Source organism: Populus trichocarpa, chromosome 6 (genome assembly GCF_000002775.5).
Source record: "Populus trichocarpa isolate Nisqually-1 chromosome 6, P.trichocarpa_v4.1, whole genome shotgun sequence".
In the NCBI taxonomy this organism is placed as follows: Eukaryota; Viridiplantae; Streptophyta; class Magnoliopsida; order Malpighiales; family Salicaceae; genus Populus; species Populus trichocarpa.
The window spans coordinates 7,665,596-7,683,816 of record NC_037290.2 but is presented as its reverse complement, the minus strand read 5'-3'; the positions used below and the strand labels follow the sequence as shown (position 1 = coordinate 7,683,816).

The 18,221-nt window shown below is 33.5% G+C and overlaps 2 protein-coding genes across 4 annotated transcripts; one reads left to right on the top strand and one right to left on the bottom strand.

Annotated features, from left to right (window-relative positions):
* Positions 1–3,892: 3,892 nt before the first annotated feature.
* On the top strand, positions 3,893–7,268 carry LOC7468052 (GDSL esterase/lipase WDL1). Of its 3 annotated transcripts, XM_024603390.2 has the most exons (7): positions 3,893–4,032; positions 4,181–4,325; positions 5,943–6,089; positions 6,186–6,326; positions 6,467–6,543; positions 6,637–6,783; positions 6,936–7,268. In XM_024603390.2, the coding sequence occupies exons 2-7, from the start codon at positions 4,215–4,217 to the stop codon at positions 7,144–7,146; spliced, it is 834 nt and encodes a 277-aa protein (XP_024459158.1). In that variant the 5' UTR covers positions 3,893–4,032; positions 4,181–4,214; the 3' UTR covers positions 7,147–7,268. The 3 variants fall into 3 exon arrangements, with proteins under 3 accessions (XP_024459158.1, XP_024459157.1, XP_002309140.1); XM_024603389.2 differs by lacking the exon at positions 3,893–4,032 and having other exon boundaries at positions 4,092–4,325; XM_002309104.4 differs by lacking the exon at positions 3,893–4,032 and having other exon boundaries at positions 4,094–4,325; positions 5,943–6,020.
* A 3,424-nt stretch (positions 7,269–10,692) lies between these two features.
* Positions 10,693–15,558, bottom strand: LOC7487319 (LIMR family protein At5g01460). Its single transcript, XM_002308181.4, has 14 exons — positions 15,020–15,558; positions 14,843–14,928; positions 14,313–14,428; positions 14,037–14,147; positions 13,634–13,732; positions 13,400–13,522; positions 12,846–12,908; positions 12,704–12,768; positions 12,303–12,412; positions 12,093–12,207; positions 11,916–11,981; positions 11,433–11,543; positions 11,267–11,333; positions 10,693–11,146 (listed from the first exon to the last, which is right to left on the bottom strand). Exons 1-14 carry the CDS (start codon positions 15,367–15,369, stop codon positions 11,099–11,101), a joined length of 1,530 nt encoding a protein of 509 aa, XP_002308217.1. The 5' UTR covers positions 15,370–15,558; the 3' UTR covers positions 10,693–11,098.
* Between the last annotated feature and the right edge of the window lie 2,663 nt (positions 15,559–18,221).

Below are 18,221 nucleotides of genomic sequence, written 5' to 3'. Positions count from 1 at the left end.
TACCACATCCTCTCTTTGGCACGCCCAAGAAAATGATCATCCTTCCTTAGACACGTCAAAAGAAATAATCATCCTCCTTTTACATGCTCAAGGGAATGACCATCCTACTTGAGGCACGCCCACAAGGATGACCCTCCTCCCTTGGGTCTAGCCTAGGGGAAAAGCTCAACCTCCATGGATTCAACTACATTTGACATTTAGGATCCTAATATCTTTACACATTTTAAGTGTATAAAAATCTTTCAGGGACCCACCACATTTCTATCAAATATTAATATAGATGTAAGGGATATTTATATTTTATTAAAGCTATCATGGTAAAATTACAATTTATAACTTTCTCTTGACAAAAGACGAGATTCATGGACTACAAATACACCATGAAACCTTCAAATCAAAAGTTCACAATCTTCATTCTCTACTATATATATATTTTCAGAGCATTTCTTTATAATATTTTTGTATTTTCTCTCTCTAAAAATATATTTATTTAAGTATTGGAGAGTCCCCACCTCCATCAAATGAGATTTTTTGCAGATATCAGCCACAAGTCACCTTGGTCTACCAAGCACTGAATATAAGCTATCAACTACATTGGCTAGGAAAAATAGAAGAGATTACTAGGATAAATTGATTAACCAATTATCCAACCGGAGAGTCTTATTAGTAGTTCCTTGAATTTTTTTGTACTTCATTGCTTATTAACTATTCTTGATAGTACATTGCTTATTAACTATTCTTGATTCGGTATCACTTCTAGTTGCTTTTTATCACTTATTAATTGACATGAAAAATTTAGTATGAAAAGTTTGTGTGTAAATCATTATCCCTTAAATGTGAAGGGATTGAGAGTACATTCTATAATTTTCCTACTAAAAAAAAAAAAGTAAGCATAAACCAATGCCAATGGGCACGGGCTGAACTTGAAGGTAACTAATCTTGCTAAGCAATTTAAATATGCTAAAAATAACAAAGGAAGAGATGGCCAGAACTTCTTAACAGCTCAACAAATTATCAGGCTAGCATAAACTGAATCTGGTAAAGAAGTTATTTCTACAGAATAGACGTATTGCCAGTACAAAAAGAGGAAGTAAATTACGGAGGTCACGTGGATGATCAGAGAGCACAGTTTTATTTTTTTTACAATTCCATTAAACCTCATCGCATAATCTTAATGGGAGATCTTGAAATGCAGGCAAGGGAAAGAGCTAATGAACCCAAGAGTAAAATCCAAAAAGGATGGAAAGTTGTTGGTATTTGCAAGAGAGGATGGTACATGCTACGAAGAAGTCTCAATATTTAACAATGCAGTGGACAAGTCAGAATCACAGAGGCAGTCTCTCTCTCTCTCTCTCTCTCTCTCTCTCTTGTTTTTTTTGTATCATATACATGCCTCCATTGTTGTTTCTTAGAGATGGTTTGCCTTCTTCTTTTTGCTCTTAGGTGTTGTTGTTGTTCTTGTCCAATTCCTTTTCTTGAGAATAATAGAAGAAATGAAGCATATTTGTTATTTTGATTCTCCGTTTTGTTCATGCCGAGAGGAGGCGATCAAAAGAATTGTTGAAATTATTTTCATAGGAATGGCCGGCAAGCTGTGTGGATCCTCCGAATAGCTAATGTTCATGATGTTGTGCAGTATCTTTCCTAGCTAACACATTGAGATTTTGCTGCATCTATGTTTATTTGATAACAATCTCTGAGTTTTCCTTTTCTTTTCTTTTCTATCCATGAACTATCTCAAACTTTTTGGCGATGTTAGTTCAGAACAACATCTGTGTATGGTATTGAAAATAAGATGATGACAACTCATATTAATTTAGCAATGAATGGTACTCAATGATTACACTGCATCGCAATACTAAATACTAGAATTAATAGTTGAGTTTAGGTTATCGGTCACCAACAACTTCCTAGCCTCCAAAAATTCTTCTTCCCTCGTAAGAGTTTCAACCCTATCTGTAGCAGCAACTCTTATCTGACGCCATTCGCTAGCTAGGGCCACAAATATTCCATTTCAAAAAAATAAATCAACAAGGCGAAAACCATCCAACGCAGTGAGAGGTGGAGTCCTCAAATTCCAAACAAGGAGTAATAACGTAAAATAGCAGCAGGAGCCCACACATTTTCAGCTCACCAATTCATACCTGAGAGCCAAAAACAGCACGCCAAGAAAACACAAACAGATTGCTCCCTTATAACACATGACTTTTGTTTCTAGGTGAGTATGGGTTTGAACATTCAGTTTGACAAAAACATTAATTTTAAAACGAACCAGACAGAATGAAAGAACTCAGCTATCGGTTTTACATTTGCTAAAATCAAATAATTGCAATCTTAATTAATGAGCTTTTAGTTGGGTTATTTTTTACAAGCTTTTATTTAATAAGTCTTTTAGTTTATAATATAATGAGTTTTTTTGTTTGACTCGATTTAGGTCAATTTTTTTCAGTTTTTACTACGTGAAAAAAAATCAAATCAAACTAATTTTTTAATTTTCTAACCAAAATTATCCAAAAAATTTAGAAAATCATTAGCTTAAGTTAATTAGATTAATTTTTTCATCTAGTTTTTTTTTCTCGATGTAATAGATATCCAGATTATCCTTATAAACAAATACAGAAAATAATTGTTTTTTAATTATTATTATGATAAAAAATATGATTAATTTCTTTTTTATCAGTTTTTGGATTAGTCTAGTTGGATTAAAACCAAATCAAGATGCCTACAAATCTCACATAAATAACTCAATTCACCTTAAAAATACCACCAAAATGACCAACATTTTCTAATCATTCGACATAAATTAACCAAAGAACAACTTTATACATGGATGTTTATGGAGAAATCAAATCTCCAAACCATTGCTTTACGACTCCCATCATAAATATCATGACACAAACAAATCGATATGTGAAATACGAATTATAAAAACCAATCATGGCAGCCTGCACTAAATCGAAATTACAAATCTATACAATGGCACAACAAACAAACATATTCTTCTTTTAATATGAGAGGATTTTTTTTGTTGTGGGCATGACTAGGTAGAAGAACAATAATTCTAATGTTGGGGAAATATTGTTCTCCCACGTATTGTTGACTAGGACTCATAGGCACCCTCAACTTATTGTGTTTTTTTTTTTTAAATATGAGGACCGCAATTGAAATGATACAAAAGATTAGGATATTTTTTTAACTTAGAGCGGGTGAAGGAGAGAGAAAAAAGGGTGGAGAAGAGAGAAATCCAGCCGCTGTCTAATGGCCGCACTTAAGACAACACGAACTGGTCAGGAAAAAGCATCGCCCTGAGACGCTTCGTCTGAAACGGTGGTTGGGTATTTTTGGATACTAGAGGAGGTGTCACGCGCCGCCCAAATAGCGTAGACAACCTCCACACGTTGGTATGTTCTTATCACGCGCTAGCAATTTTTTTTTTTTATTATTAATATCAAGATACCCTTGACTCCACACGAAATTTACAAAAAAAAAAATGAAAAAGATGCCAAAAGTCCTAAAAACAAAAACATTTGTTTTTAAATCAAAAAAAAATTTAGGAATCCCACCATACTCAAGAAAATGAAAAATAAAAGAAAGCTCTTCTCCCAAAGCAAACCAAAAATTTGCTTTCAAAGGTATTTAAAACTTTACATTGTGCAATCAAAAGAGAAAATGACATACATACCCCTCATCAATTCTACAATACCAAATATATCCCTTATAAAAGTCGAAAAACACCTTCAAAGCCAGCTTTTGAGTCTCTCTCTGTCAAAAATAATTTGATAAATTTACTGTACGAATCCGTAATGAATTATGAGATGGGCTAAAAAAAAAAACTCTAACCTTTTAGTATTTTCTGTAATTATTGTTTAAAGTTTTAAGCAAGGACAGTGTAGGTATTTAATATAACAATTCGAAGAAGCGTGCCAATAGCCTCTCTCTCTCTCTCTCTCTCTCTCTTCAATACAATAAACGCGTCAGTGGTTTTGAAGAAAGAGCCAATTAAACGCTTTTGAAATTCAAAAAAACCCGACGGTAATCTTAACGCTATTTCAATAAAAATAAAAATTAAAATTAAAATATCTAATCTCAATTCTGAACGTAGAGAGTACCGAGAAGATGCCGTCCTTTACTTTTTGTCTCATTTTATTTAGAAGAAAACTCAAACGCTCTATAAATACAGGATTCAACAAAGAAAAACAGAGAGAAGAAAAGAAATGGTAGGACCAGAGAGGCCACAGTTCGTGCTCTTTGGATCATCAATAGTTCAGTTCAGCTACAGCAATGAAGGTTGGGGTGCTCTTCTTGCTCACATCTATGCTCGCAAGGTGTTCTTCTTTCCCCTTTTCTTTTTCCTTTTTCCTTTTCTTTTTATTTTATTTCATGGGGATTTGAATTTGAATAATATAATAATAGTTGATTAAACCATATATAACTCGTAAATGACTATCCTTGTCTATGAGCTGCATTTCAATATATTTCTTCTCCTTCGAGAAATCTCGAATTGAAATATATTTTTTTTGTTCTGAAAAAAGAAGATAGATAAATAGATATAATTTTTTTTTTGTTTATTGTAATATATGTGGTGTGAGAATTTTGCGAAATGCTATGATCCAATCCAACCGCCAATCATGTTGCTTTTACGTGGGCCGTTAAGAAGGTTTACGTGGATCATCAACACAACTTTCATGTCCATGTTGCTGGGATCCACATTTCTTATCTTTTAGATAGTGCATGGATTGGATTCATACTGGCTTGCAATTCTATGCCTTTATGATTTATGAATTAAAAAAAATAACAAAAAACTAATTGAGGGGATGAAATTACTATTCTCCTCCTCATAATATTTTGTTTATTTTAACATGTTTTTCTTCTTTTCTTGCTTTTTTAAATTATTATTTTTTAATTTTAATTTTTGATATAGATTTATTGGGGATTAAATTTCATAATTTATTTTAATATACTTTATATAAGGTTATCTCAATCTCATGATCCAAGTTACGGTTTCTGTGCGTTAACTTGGTTTTTTTTTTGTTATTTTTGTAATTTATTATTTTTTTCAATTTCATCCTTAAATATTGAGTTGATTGAGAATTAAGCTTTATAATTTCTTTCGGTATACTTTCTATGAGACTATTCTAGCTTCATGGCTGAGTTACGAGTTTGACGGGTTAATCTAGGTTACCTCAGGTCTTTTTTTTTACCTCCTTTTCTAATTGATTTTTTTTATTTATTTTATCATTCAACATTGTATTGATTGAGAATTGAGCTTTATAATTTGTTTTGATTAGTTTTCTATTGAGTTATCTCAGTTTCATGATCTAAATTTATTATGTTAACTAGGGTTGACCTAGATTTTTTTTTTTATCCTTTTTTAATTAATTGTTTTTCAATTTCATCTTTTAACATTAGGTTGATTGAGAATTGACTTTCAAAATATTTTTTTTTTTGTTTTCTATGAGGTTATTACGGTCTTGTGACCTGGATCGTGAATTTAAAAAAAATGCAGTCTTTAATTTGTTTCAGTCAAACTATGTTTTTTCTAGTTGTTCAAGTTATCTTTAGATTTATCAAGTCAATCGGGTCACATTAAGTCAATCTCTATATGAATTAATTTTTTTAAAAAAAAAATACATTAGTAATGCTTGAATATTGTTTTTTAATGTATAAAAATTTATCCAACTTAAGCGCAAATAAATAATCTAATTAGACCTATATAAAAAAAATAACAAAAATTATCCTAATAAACAATCTCTTGTGATTGGGTGTAGCAGCAGGGAGTTTCTTTTCTTTCCTTTTTATCTTATAATCTGGAGCACAAGAAAAGAATTCCAATTTTAAAAGTGACATTATTTTTTACCATACATTTTTCTTAGATGTGATGACTACTATAGGATAAAGTTTTTCCTTCGCAATGACTAGCTTTGGTTTACAAATGGGCGCAGGCAGATATAATATTGCGAGGATATTCGGGTTGGAATTCAAGGCGTGCGGTGCAGATTCTTGACCAAGTTTTTCCAAAGGTGTCTTCTTTTTGTCACCAACAGGGAGACCTGAACCAGAGTAGTCTTAGCTTAAAGAATTTTCCAGCGGTTTTGTTTTGTTTTCTATTTAGGGTTTTTCTTTTGCTGCTAATTAACTTGTTATAGTCATGCTTGGATTCTGATTTTCTGTGATTATCAATCAAGGATGCTGCCAAACAACCTTCTTTGGTAATAGTCTATTTTGGCGGTAACGATTCTACCCACCCTCATGCAACTGGACTTGGTCCTCATGTACCACTTTCTGAGTACATTGAGAATGTCAGGAAGATTGCTATACATCTCAAGGTAATATGCTTGGAAAGTAGAATGTTGCTTCACCGTAGCACAGAATTGCACCCTCAAGCACTATTAGACAGAACACTGAATATTTCCCACTTCCCGTGTGCATGCAATTTGGTACGTTAACACTGTTGTCTGATTACCAGAGCCTTTCGGAGAAGACTCGCGTCATCTTTCTCACCGCTCCTCCTGTCAGTGACGAACAAATTCGTGCCCATCTGGGGTGCGTTATTTTCATTCTGTCGTTTTCTGTGATTTGTTTTTGGTTTACAGTACATTGGACAATGCTAATGAGGATCCATTGTTTTTTAAACAGTGATCTATTAGATATGGTTAGAACAAATGAGTCCTGCCGGATATATTCAGAAGCATGTTTAGAGGTGTGCCGTGAGATGAACCTGAAGGCAATTGATCTTTGGACTGCAACGCAGCAAATTGATAATTGGGAAACTGTTTGCTTGACGTAAGTTTATCTTTTAATATTCCTGCTGAAAAAAAAGAAAGAAACAAAACCAGAGATCACTTCCGGTTTCAGGCTTTATTAATCAAACCCCAGCCAAATCCATTTTGAGTACTCACTCCTATCTTATGCTGATCTCTGATACTTGTATGCAGGGATGGAGTCCATTTTGCACCGGAGGGGAGCAAGATAGTCGTCAAGGAGATTCTGAAAGTCATCAAAGAGGCCAACTGGGAACCAAGTCTTCATTGGAAGGCAATGCCTACTGAATTTTCTGAGGATTCGCCGTATGATCCGATCAGTCCTGAGGGAAAGACCGTAAATGTCTCTGAGCTTGATTTGCTCGGAAGTTTTCAGTGGGAATAGAACCCAACAATCACTATTTATTTTTTCCCTTTACTGGGAGGTGCGTCATCTTGATGTTTAACCGTATCATTCTGGATATTTTCATCACCACATACTAAAACATAAACATAGCTTTCAGATCACAGGCAATAAATGAATGGCTAGATACTGCCATATTAAGAGAAACATAATTGTTGTATAATAGATGAAAAACAGAAAAAGAAAAAAGGAACAACCAGAGAGCCTTCTTAACATACGAGGTAGACGCAAACAAAATATCAACATGATGCTCGGCAAGTATCATTAACCATGCACCAACCCTCATGAGACAAAGTCTCAGGGATTGTCAAAATGAAAGCAAAAAAGGAAAGAAACTGATGCTGAAATTACATCCAGCTGCATAATTGCTTTCTACCATAGGTTGTCTGCAAGCATGTCTGGAAAATCAGCAAGTATAACACGGGCACCTTAAACCTCTTCCATGAAATCTCTACTAGGCATATTACTATAATGAATGAGAATGTTTTGATTTCATTAGGGTGTCAAGTCAAAGTCCGGTATGAATAATGCGGTCGCTGTTGGAATCTGCAAGCTCATTACTACTGTTGAGAATGTAGTTCGTCTGTGTCATGGGAAGTTAAGCAATTCTATAACTAGATCAAGAAGATTACACATGGAAATTTTAATTAGTTAGTTATTCAGTTGGATTAGTTAGCAATTAATCACAAGTTTGGTTATTAGTTAGAGAAGATGGATTCTTGTATAAATGAATCAATGTACAGAAACTTGTAATTCAACTGATAAAATTCTAGTTTGTTCGAGTAGTTCTCTCTCTGCCATGTTCTATGTATTCTCTCTCTTATTCTTCTTCCAATTCTAAGTATATACATATTACTTGTTAAGGACTAATCAAGACCATATCAAATTGATATTAGAGCTTGTTATCTAATAGAATCTTAAGATCTATAGCAATTCTAAAGGTGAACCAAGATGAAAAGCAATACGAGGGTGTGTTTGGTATTATGGTAGCTATTGTGATTGTGGTTTGAAAAAAATTGTTTTATAAAAAGTATTTTTAGTTGAGGTTGGTTTGGAAAAATATATATTTGGTTAAAATTGTGGTTGAAATTGAGGTTGAACAAAAAGTAGTTTAATGTGTTTGGTTAAAAGAATGTTTTTCAAATTGAGGTTATAAAATAATTAATATATATATATATATTAATATTGATGGTTTTTAATTTAAATATTGTAGATTTAACTACTGTTATTACACCATGAAATAAATAATATTGATATCAAATATTTTTTATTATTTCATTAAACTATATGCAATTTCATCACGTACGAAATATATCCAACAAGGACTATATTTTTCATGGTTTCTTAAGCACGCAACAACAAAAACTGAATTTTTTGTTACGTCATCAAACGATTTCCTTCTAATTTTTTGAATAAAACACAATTAAAAATAAAAATAAAAACAGAATTTTTTTTAACTAGGTTGGACCCGGCAAGAACATAATTGGAATTGCGATCAAATTCCGCAAATACTACGTCATCATGCGATATCCTTCTAATTTATGTAGTGTTGAATAATATTAAATACTAGTTTTTCGAGTAAAACACAATTTAAAAAAAAAGTATTGAGTCAGACACGGTTCAATCAACAGTTGAAACACTGTTCACGTGAACAGTGCCAGGTGAATCAACATTTTTCACATGAATAGTGCCCAGGTGAATTAATTCACCTGGTCACTAGACGTGGCCGCGTGAGAGCTGCTTCTCACAAACCAGCGGTTTTAATGGACCCCACATACACAGTAATTTACGTTTTATTGTTACTAAACGTATTATTGACGTGGTTTGCTTGAAAAGCAGCCGCGGCCGCGTAAACAAACGGCCCCTAAGGCACTAAAAGAGCATAATAAAAGGCTTGATGAACAATCACAAAGTATTATTAAGAACTTTAAGACTTTATAGCTGAAAACCATAGGCAATGGCAAGAACAAACCAAAAGAGCTAAGCAGATCAATCTGTAAATGTAGGCTATGATGGAAACCTTAAAGTCATTCATGGCCATCCAGGAAGTAGAAAGAGGAAGAAGGGATAACCCACTTCCTGATGGGATAACACCTAATTATAGAGCTTATAATCGTGGGGAGATCATGGAAAACCATGAGAGCCATATCATTGGGTATAATGTGGCACTACCTAAGGTAGAATTTGTAAACCTCCGACCTAAGTTTTTCAGTATTAATAAAAATTTACGTTTTAACCTGGAAATAAAATGGATTAATTAGGAAATAAATAAAAATATATTAAATAGATTGAAATGATTTCTTAAAGATTTAAAACTTCGTGTCCATTATTTTAAAAATGGGTCGAGATTGTATAACCAATTTGTAAACCCTAAGTTAAAAGAATTCACGATATTAGTGAAGTATAAAACAATTAACCCGGTAATGCAAGGGTTAATTTCAATATAAAAATTGAATTAAATGAAGAGAGGGTGAAATTGAATAAAAGGAAGGACAAATAACACTAAGTTAGTAGAAAGAGAAAATCTTGTGGGGACAAAATCAAATGTAAAAGGCCAAACAGGGTCAAACAGCAAATACCAAAAAATTAACTATAAATACCCCTCCCTTTCACTTATGTCCAGTGACTTTGGAAAACAAAAGGGGGCTTAGGGTTTTCTTGGTTAAATTTCATTAAATCTTGGAAAATTACATCAAAGAGGGTTAGTTTTAGTGATCATTAGTGATCAAAAGAAATTTAAAGGAGACTTAAGTTAGAGAAATTGAAGAATTTATAGGGTTTATTGGGTATAGAGGGACGATTCTGGGAGAAGAAAAGAAGTGAAGGAAAAGCTTTGTCGATTCTGGGTCTGCTAAACCTGCGTCTGGATTTGGTAACTTGAGTCTGATGATCATGCCTGATCTAAACGATTTAGGTTTGGTAGTCATGTCAACCCAAATAACTCAAACCCGAATGACTTGGATCTAGAGATCATGTCAGCCCAAACGATAACATTTTATAATTTTTTTATTTTTTCTAAAAAGATGAAATCATATGAATGTTTCTGAGCTTGATTTGCCTAGAGATTTTACGTGGGAATCGAACAAACCTAACACCACTTTTTTATTTTTTCACTAGGAGACGCGTCATCGTGATGCTTAACCATATCATAGAGGTTGAGCTTGTCCTGGCTGTTTGGCATGAGCGATAAAATGTCTTCGTAACCACATACTAAATCATAAACAACGCTTCAAGATCACAAGCGCAGTGAGAGGTTGAGCTTGTCCTGGCTGTTTTGCATGAGCGATACAATAATTTGATTGCAAGAGCACACACTTTTTTTCTTAAAATAAAACTTCAACCCTTCTTTTTTTCTTCGAGTGCCATTTCACAAACATACCCTACACGGGAAAAGAAAAGAAAAAACTCGCAACAGGAATCATCAATTCGAATATCTTTCTAGTAGCAGGGCTTGGAATGCTTTCGCATGTCAACATGGCAAAAACAGAAATTGGTAAAAAGGCAACAATATAAAAGCACACAGAAGAATGAACATTGAACGACTTCTAAGATCTTTTGTTCTCAATGGTTATATTACATCGTCGGAAGTTGTACAAACCCATCTATGACTGCTGAAGATACTCGGTACATGCCCAAGCAAGGGTATAACACTAACTAAATAAAGAATAATACATACACAAGGGAAAAAAAACAAGCAGAAACAGTAGCTACACAAGGGAAAAAAAACAAGCAGAAACAGTAGCAACACTCACCATGCCACTACCACTAGCCAACCCAATTTGCTCGGATGATATATCGCCCGCTTTTCAACACCTTTCAACATTAACACAACTGGGCCATAGACATCCAAATATGAAACAAACTCCAAAACAGATGATACAAATGAATTCCGAAGCCTCCAGGCAGGTACATGCACTTCTGGTAAAGAACATGCTTATGAGGAAAGTTGGAACCTGCCACTACGCTTTTTTCTTCTCCATCCCTAGCAAGTTTTTTTTAAAAAAGTGAAAAGCAAAATTCAGATTTGTGTACTCAACAAGATTGATAACCATAACCAGAATACTAGTAATAAATACAGCAAGTCAAAGTGGGAGTTACTCACAAAGGCAGCATAATAAACAAAAGTCAAACCCGCCAGAACAACAAATGATATTTGGAACACGTTATACCTGTAATGCAATCACGAATGTGTCCAACAAGATCAGTGGAGTGGACAGGGACAAATAGAATAAAAAAAAGAGGCAAAGAATGTTTATGTTGGAGCTCACTTGTACAAATATTTAATTCCACGGAGTGACTGCAATGTGTGACCGAAAATTTCTTGGGCTGCAGTTGCTTGGGCATAGTAGCCAAATGCAGTGGCACAGAACTGAATCACGCTGAAATTGCAAAAGCCAATATATTTTTTAATGATTAGAAATTAAGTTTTCTATCACAAAATAATTATCTTCTGTTATAAAATACAGAATAGAAGCATTCTCAAAAAAATATACACAATAAAAGTTGCAGCATAGGATGAAGGAAATGGAAGGTTTCATTGTGAAGTTCATTATTGCAAATAATTAAAAGACAAGGGACATATATGTTCATAGCATCATTATCTAACAGATTCTCCAAGCCTCTAAATGTCAACTTGGATAATAAAATCAGATGACCAAATGTTAGTTATAACCAAATCTTGCATTAGCTTTTAGCAACACAAACTGGAGAATATTTAGAAAACAAGATGCTCAGGGATCAAAGATGTGAACCTAATGGAGCATAGGAGAATGAGTCCCACATTGAAAAGAAAGGAGTTCATTAGAGTGGCTCCCCACCTGAAAACAAGTCCATTCAATTAACAAGCCATCAAAATACTGCTGAAATTACATATCAAAAGAGACATGATAAGATTTTTTTAAAAAAAAAAGAGCTGCCGTATCTATTACTTCATGGGATGAATCGTAATGAAAACTAATCTCAGGCCCAGCATCATTGCCCCAGCTATGACTGCAAGCAGAAGGTAGAAGCAGAAGAAAGCAAACGCCACAGTACCCAGAAGACCTGGCAAAGTACCAGAAAATACATCTAAAGGTAAGATCACCAAGTAAGAAAGGGGGAAAGGGCAAACAAGGAAATACTAGAGTATAAAAAATTACCCCATATGTCATCCAACTTGATGAAGACCTCATTTAGGAAAGGAGAAAGTGGTGGATCAACCAACAGGTATATGATAATATGAGCAACCCAAGCCACCGAAACAATCAACCTAATAATAATAAAAAAGCAACCGAGGTCAGAAACATCGAAGACAATTTATCTGTACTTCTTTCTTATTCTTCAACTTCCACAAGGAGCATTTTCCAGTTTTTATAACAATATTATCCTATCTATGCTTTGAAAGAATGCTCTGCACTCATCTATTCTCTAGGATATTGGTCACTATGCACTGCTTAAAGGAACTACTACTGTCTCCCACGGAATGGAAAACAGAGAAACTCTAAAGGTAATAGAAGAAATGCATAGAGCTTTGAAGAGTCACACATGTGGCTGCACTTACCCTAAGATTCCCAACACAAGTTTTGCCAAGTAGCCAAGAACCGTCAAAGCCCAGGCTGTCTCAGCCTGAAATGACAGAGAAGAACATTAATGGTAAAATAGTGGTTCTGCTTCAAAGCTAGTAAGGGAGTTAGGATTATCACCTTCTCCCCTTGCGGGTACATCTCTTCTAACAGCTTTACATCTTCTTCTAGCTGAAGCAATTCCTGAAGTTTAAACATGCATGAAAATTAAGTCCAGTGACCAAGACATGGATTCAAAATGAACCGACCAAACCATCAAATTGTTCGTAACCACTTTTTGTAGTAACCAACCAACTTATATTAAAATCTTGAGCTTGTGCAGGTATTCGAAAGAATTAAAATACTTTGATTGAAGTTCCAAAACATTTTAACAATCATACTAAATCATAGCATGGAAACAAAAATTACTTGATTTACACCCATCTTTTAATTCAGAAAATAAACAGAATCAACTAAGAAGTTTTGTAAAACTCAAGTCTGAATCTAAGCTAGAATTCTCAAAGCTTTACGGTGAGTAACACAGAATAAAACAGCCAGTCAGCCGCAAATTCAAGTTCAAACCCTGCCTGCTTAACAGTACACTGAGCATGCACTGAACCCACTGCACAACAATGAAAGAAAGAGGGAGGGAGAGAGACTAATTAAAAGCATGCAGCACAGAACTTCACAGTTACCTTTTCTACTGACTTGACATTTTTACGCCATTTTCTACCCTTGGAACCACTTCTTTCCTCCTGATGGAGTGCATCAGCTGCTTTCTTCAGTTCTCTCGCTTTTTTACCAAATTCAGTTGCTTCCTGCATGATATTAACAGCTATCCATAAGAACCAGAAAATACATGCACTTTCCCTTAACTATTTAAGGTACGTAGTTGCACACTACTACTTGTCATGCAAGGAAGAATCAACCTTAATATACTGTGACCGCGTGATAACAGCCTTTGGACGCCTGATGAAAGAGAAGATAAGTCCCAGTGGCAAACAAGCAATCCCAACACCACCAAATATCTGAACAAATGAGAGAGCATATTACATACGATATTCTTCCACATGGACAAAGCTGAAAGGAAATTCACACATAAGGAATTTTTATGACAATTGAGTATGGTCTTTGGAGACTTGTATGTATTTAGGCATCCACATGTTTTCATCACAGAAACTTTACCCAGGCACCAACTCTTTTCAAACCATTGATCTTTGATGAAATCATAAAGGGGCACTACACCACACTCAAAATTTGATTCCATATTTCACAAAAGAAAAGAAATTTTTAATAAAATCAGAAGCCAAAAGTTTGCATGAATGATCATACCGCAAAGAGTACAGATCCAACAATTGTAGCAAGAGCAACAACATATTCTGGAAATGTGGCGCGCATGGTCCAAGTTTTCTCTGAGGAAGCATTTGCAAGATATGCAGAGCACTGCAACCAGAAAATCAAAAATGAGAAAAATGAAAACACAGGAACATGCATAAGAATAAGTTTCAAAGTTCCTTAATTGCACTATTAAACTGCAATATAAGAAGCAAATACAGGTAAAATAATATACCACAACAACATAGCTAACCAACTATACAGAAACAGAACCTGGTGTGGGCCACTTCCAATACATGGTTGACTGCCAGAGAAATCCCAAGTACTCGGAAAAGTAGTTGTGGTCGAAGAGAGATGCCTAACAGTGAAGTCAACTTTTCCAATAACCCCTAATATAACCACAAAAGGAATTAAACCAATAGCATGTACATTACATCTAAATCAATCAACACAAACACAACACTAACCTACTAAACCTTCATCTAATCATGTAACACACAGACTCAACAACTAAGCACACACGCCCATTAAACAAAATCCTCACCCGAACATCATCTAACCATAAGAATTTCATCTAGCTGATTTAAATCATCATTTATTAGCTCAATTACTCACATTTCTAACTGTACCGCATCAATTCATGAACTCCAAAAAAATACTTCATACACCATTCTTTAGCTAACTGTTTAAAACAAACCATCTCAACCACGCCTCAACATACATTTTGGTTTTCTTCAATAAAAAATTATTAATTAAAATCAAATAAATTTATATATATATATATATATAGATATCAACTATACCGTATAAAATGCCGAGCACAAGACCACACACAATCGCCGTTGTTATAACCCACAATAAAGCACTTTTAATTCTTTTAGCAACACTCCTGCAAGCCAAAAGGATAAACGAACCCAATTAAAATAAGATTCAATTTACAAATTAATAATCTCCTAAAAAAATCAAATAAAAAAACCTACTTGTCCTGATCCCCTTCATAGTAAAACATCGCAAAAGGAATAATGAAAAAAACAAGCACAGCATCAACAATGTATACAGCAATCCACAGATCCTTCATTGGCAAGGTAAGATTGCACGCGCCATTATAAATCGCGTGACGACAAGCTTGCCGGTTGGCTACGTCAGCCGGTAACATCAAAATCGAGATAGCGGCAACGGAGAGGCCAAAAACGACAACGAATTTGGGAAAATAAGCTTGATTCTTGTCGTCCGGATGCTGGTAATTGACTAGGAGGTAGACATTGAACAAGAGCACGATGATGCATACTACTATAGCTACGATTACCAGTGCTAAATTGAAATCTCCCATTTTTTAACGCTCTCTCGATTTGAAATCGAGAAGAAATTAGGATTTCGTAATTTTTTTTCTTCAGATTTGGTTTAAAAGGGGACTAGGGGAGGTTCCTTTTTGGGGTTTGGCTCCGGCGAGGTGCTTTGAGTATGGCGTGTGAGAGGAAATGACGGTTTTGTCCTGAGAGAAGGGGGTTAATAGCGGAGGGAGATGGGATATGTTAAAGGTGGGTTTGGGGTTTTCGATTATGTTACTGTCAAAGAGTCTATTTATTTTTGTTTTTTTAAAAAAAAAGTATTTTTTATTTTTTTATTTTAAATTAATTTATTTTATTTTTTAATATTTTTAAATAAAAATATTCTAAAAAATAATCGTTAGGATTGAAACCAAAGCCCACGGATTTTTTAGGGTGAGGCTATTGGCACAGCCTCTGTATTGTCAAAGCCTTTTTGAAATTTTATATTTAATACCCAGACTGCTTAAAACAATTATACTATATTAGTGTAGACTAGCCCCTGCACTTTTGCCACGCTGCAGGTAGGTTTCAAAATTAATTGCTAATGCAAAAGAAGAAAATGTCTGTATTATAGATATGTTTTGTAGTATTATGTTTTTTTTATTGAAAAATAGAAAGATGATTTTTATTGAAAAATATATAATTTAATAAATAAATAAAAATTTGGTAATAATAATTAAAAACTAAAATAGAAAGTTCATCTTCCTTATAATAGATACATATGTAAATATTTTACTTCATATGTCATTTTTATTTCATATGTTTTATTTTATTTGTTAAGAGATTAATTTTGGTAGCTACATACAAATAACTTTTGTTTTTTTATAAATGCAACATGCAAATACAATTTATATATCTGAAATTTAAAAGAAAAAATTTAAAAATAAATTACAATAATATCTCTAAAGTATTATGAAATTATAGAAACAATTAAAAAGAATAATAACTATTTAAAAAATAAATTAAAAAATTTTTAAAATCAAAGAGATGATATTAATTAAAATTAAAAATTAAAAATTAAAAATAAAAGATGTCAAATCCATGTGAATTGTTAAAAAAGAGTGGATGAGACATCATCATCCGCTCTAGAAACGTTGTCATCCATTATAGATAACGAGTCATCCATTAGAGCATTATTTGATCACCTCTAATGCTAGAAAAACTAGGGCTCAAGTTTTTTCCTAAAAAAACTCTATTTTTTCAACTTATTTTTTACTAAAAACACCTCAAAAATATCATAAAAAAACTAAATAAAGAGATTTTCCTACCAAAACATCTAAAAAACATCAATAAAGATATTTTCAAATCTAAATCACCCTATAATCAGTTCAAAAACCAAGAAAAAAATTAAAACATAATTTATGGATCTTGATCTATTTTTTGTTCTGCATGTTTAAATGGAAGAAATCATTTTTATTCTCAAGTTGGCCTATTATCCACTCCAACACAGAAATATACCAACAAACCCACTGATTAATAAGAAACTGGAAGAAAAAAAAGGAAAGGGTTTGTGTTTCTAACGTGATGAGAGATTTGTATCATGGGCAAAGATGCAAGAATAAAAAGCTTTATTCACTATACATTGTTGATGATGAAGAAAACAATGAAGAAGATGTTAATCATGGGCAAGAACTAGGTTATGAAGAAATCACTCCTCATATTTCCATTAATGTCTTAGAAGGGATCTCAGGTTTTTACACTTTAATAGTGAATGAAAGGGTCTAAACTAATAAGCAAAGCTACAAATACATAATAATGTTAGTCAAGCAATCCTTTTACTCGTTCCAAGCCAAATAGGGACGAATAATTTTTTTTTAATCTTAAATCCATCTAAAGCACAAACGCTTTGGATAATAGGCCATGTCTTTTTCTAAAGAAATAAAAAAAAAACTCATCGTCTCTAACCCAAAAAATTCTGAATAATTTTTTTTTAAGTGGAGATATACATAAGTGTTGAATTGAGTTATAGAAACTAGTGTACATATTCAAGACTATACACATGTGGTTATGACAAAGAATTGAAGAAAGTTTTGTAATGCTATTGGTTAACCTATGCTATATGTTGTGATTTTAAGCACATAAAAGCCAGATAATTAGCCCTTAAATAAAATAAAATCGAACCATTTAGATGATTTTGAAAACATAAAATTGGTCGGTATCACCTTTTTGTTGAAACTCCATTGCTAAGCCAATTAGCTAGCTTTTACCGTTAGGTCAAATGGTCAGCATCAACGTTTTTTTTATTAACATGGATGTCCGGGCCAACTTACGTGCACCTTAACTAATCTCATGGGCCTAAAGTTAACGACCATGTAAGTCTCCAGTGGCCCTGAGGTTTGTGAGACTCGAACTGGTGACCTCTAGGAAGCAAACTCAGGCATTAATGTTTTCTTGAAAACTCTTCTCATTGCCAGTAGGCTTGCCAACATGGATTAATTGACTAAATAAAACTCAACATTCCTATTTTTTGATAACTATATATTGCACTCCGTACATCAGCATTCTATATGTTGTAAACGAGTATATAACGACATATATATATCTCCATAAAGGAAAAAAAATATATTTGACTTTAAACTATATTCTTGCTTTATAATTAAGGACAACTCTTAAGCATGTTATCCTTTAATAAACAAATTCTCTATGCACTATCCATTTATAATTTTTTTTATTTTCCCCTAAAAATAATTTTAGAAGTTTGAAGAGACAATCTACATTGCTCAAGTTGCGTTTCAAGTTTTTATTCATTTTGATTGTTGGCCGTATACACATTGCATGTTTTGCGATGTCAATAGCTACTACGTTATGTATACTAACTCAAATTGAATTTGGACTAGGAAGATTTTTTTAGATA

Coding starts and splice junctions, on each gene's coding strand:
- LOC7487319 (XM_002308181.4), bottom strand. CDS start 15,369: ATGGGAGATTTCAATTTAGCACTGGTAATCGTAGCTATAGTAGTATGC. Junction 13,523..13,633: donor CGCGGTCACAGTATATTAAG/GTTGATTCTTCC, acceptor AATATCATGCAG/GAAGCAACTGAATTTGGTAA. Junction 11,334..11,432: donor GGAATTAAATATTTGTACAA/GTGAGCTCCAAC, acceptor ATTGCATTACAG/GTATAACGTGTTCCAAATAT.
- LOC7468052 (XM_024603390.2), top strand. CDS start 4,215: ATGGTAGGACCAGAGAGGCCACAGTTCGTGCTCTTTGGATCATCAATA. Junction 4,326..5,942: donor CTCACATCTATGCTCGCAAG/GTGTTCTTCTTT, acceptor AAATGGGCGCAG/GCAGATATAATATTGCGAGG. Junction 6,784..6,935: donor TGGGAAACTGTTTGCTTGAC/GTAAGTTTATCT, acceptor ACTTGTATGCAG/GGATGGAGTCCATTTTGCAC.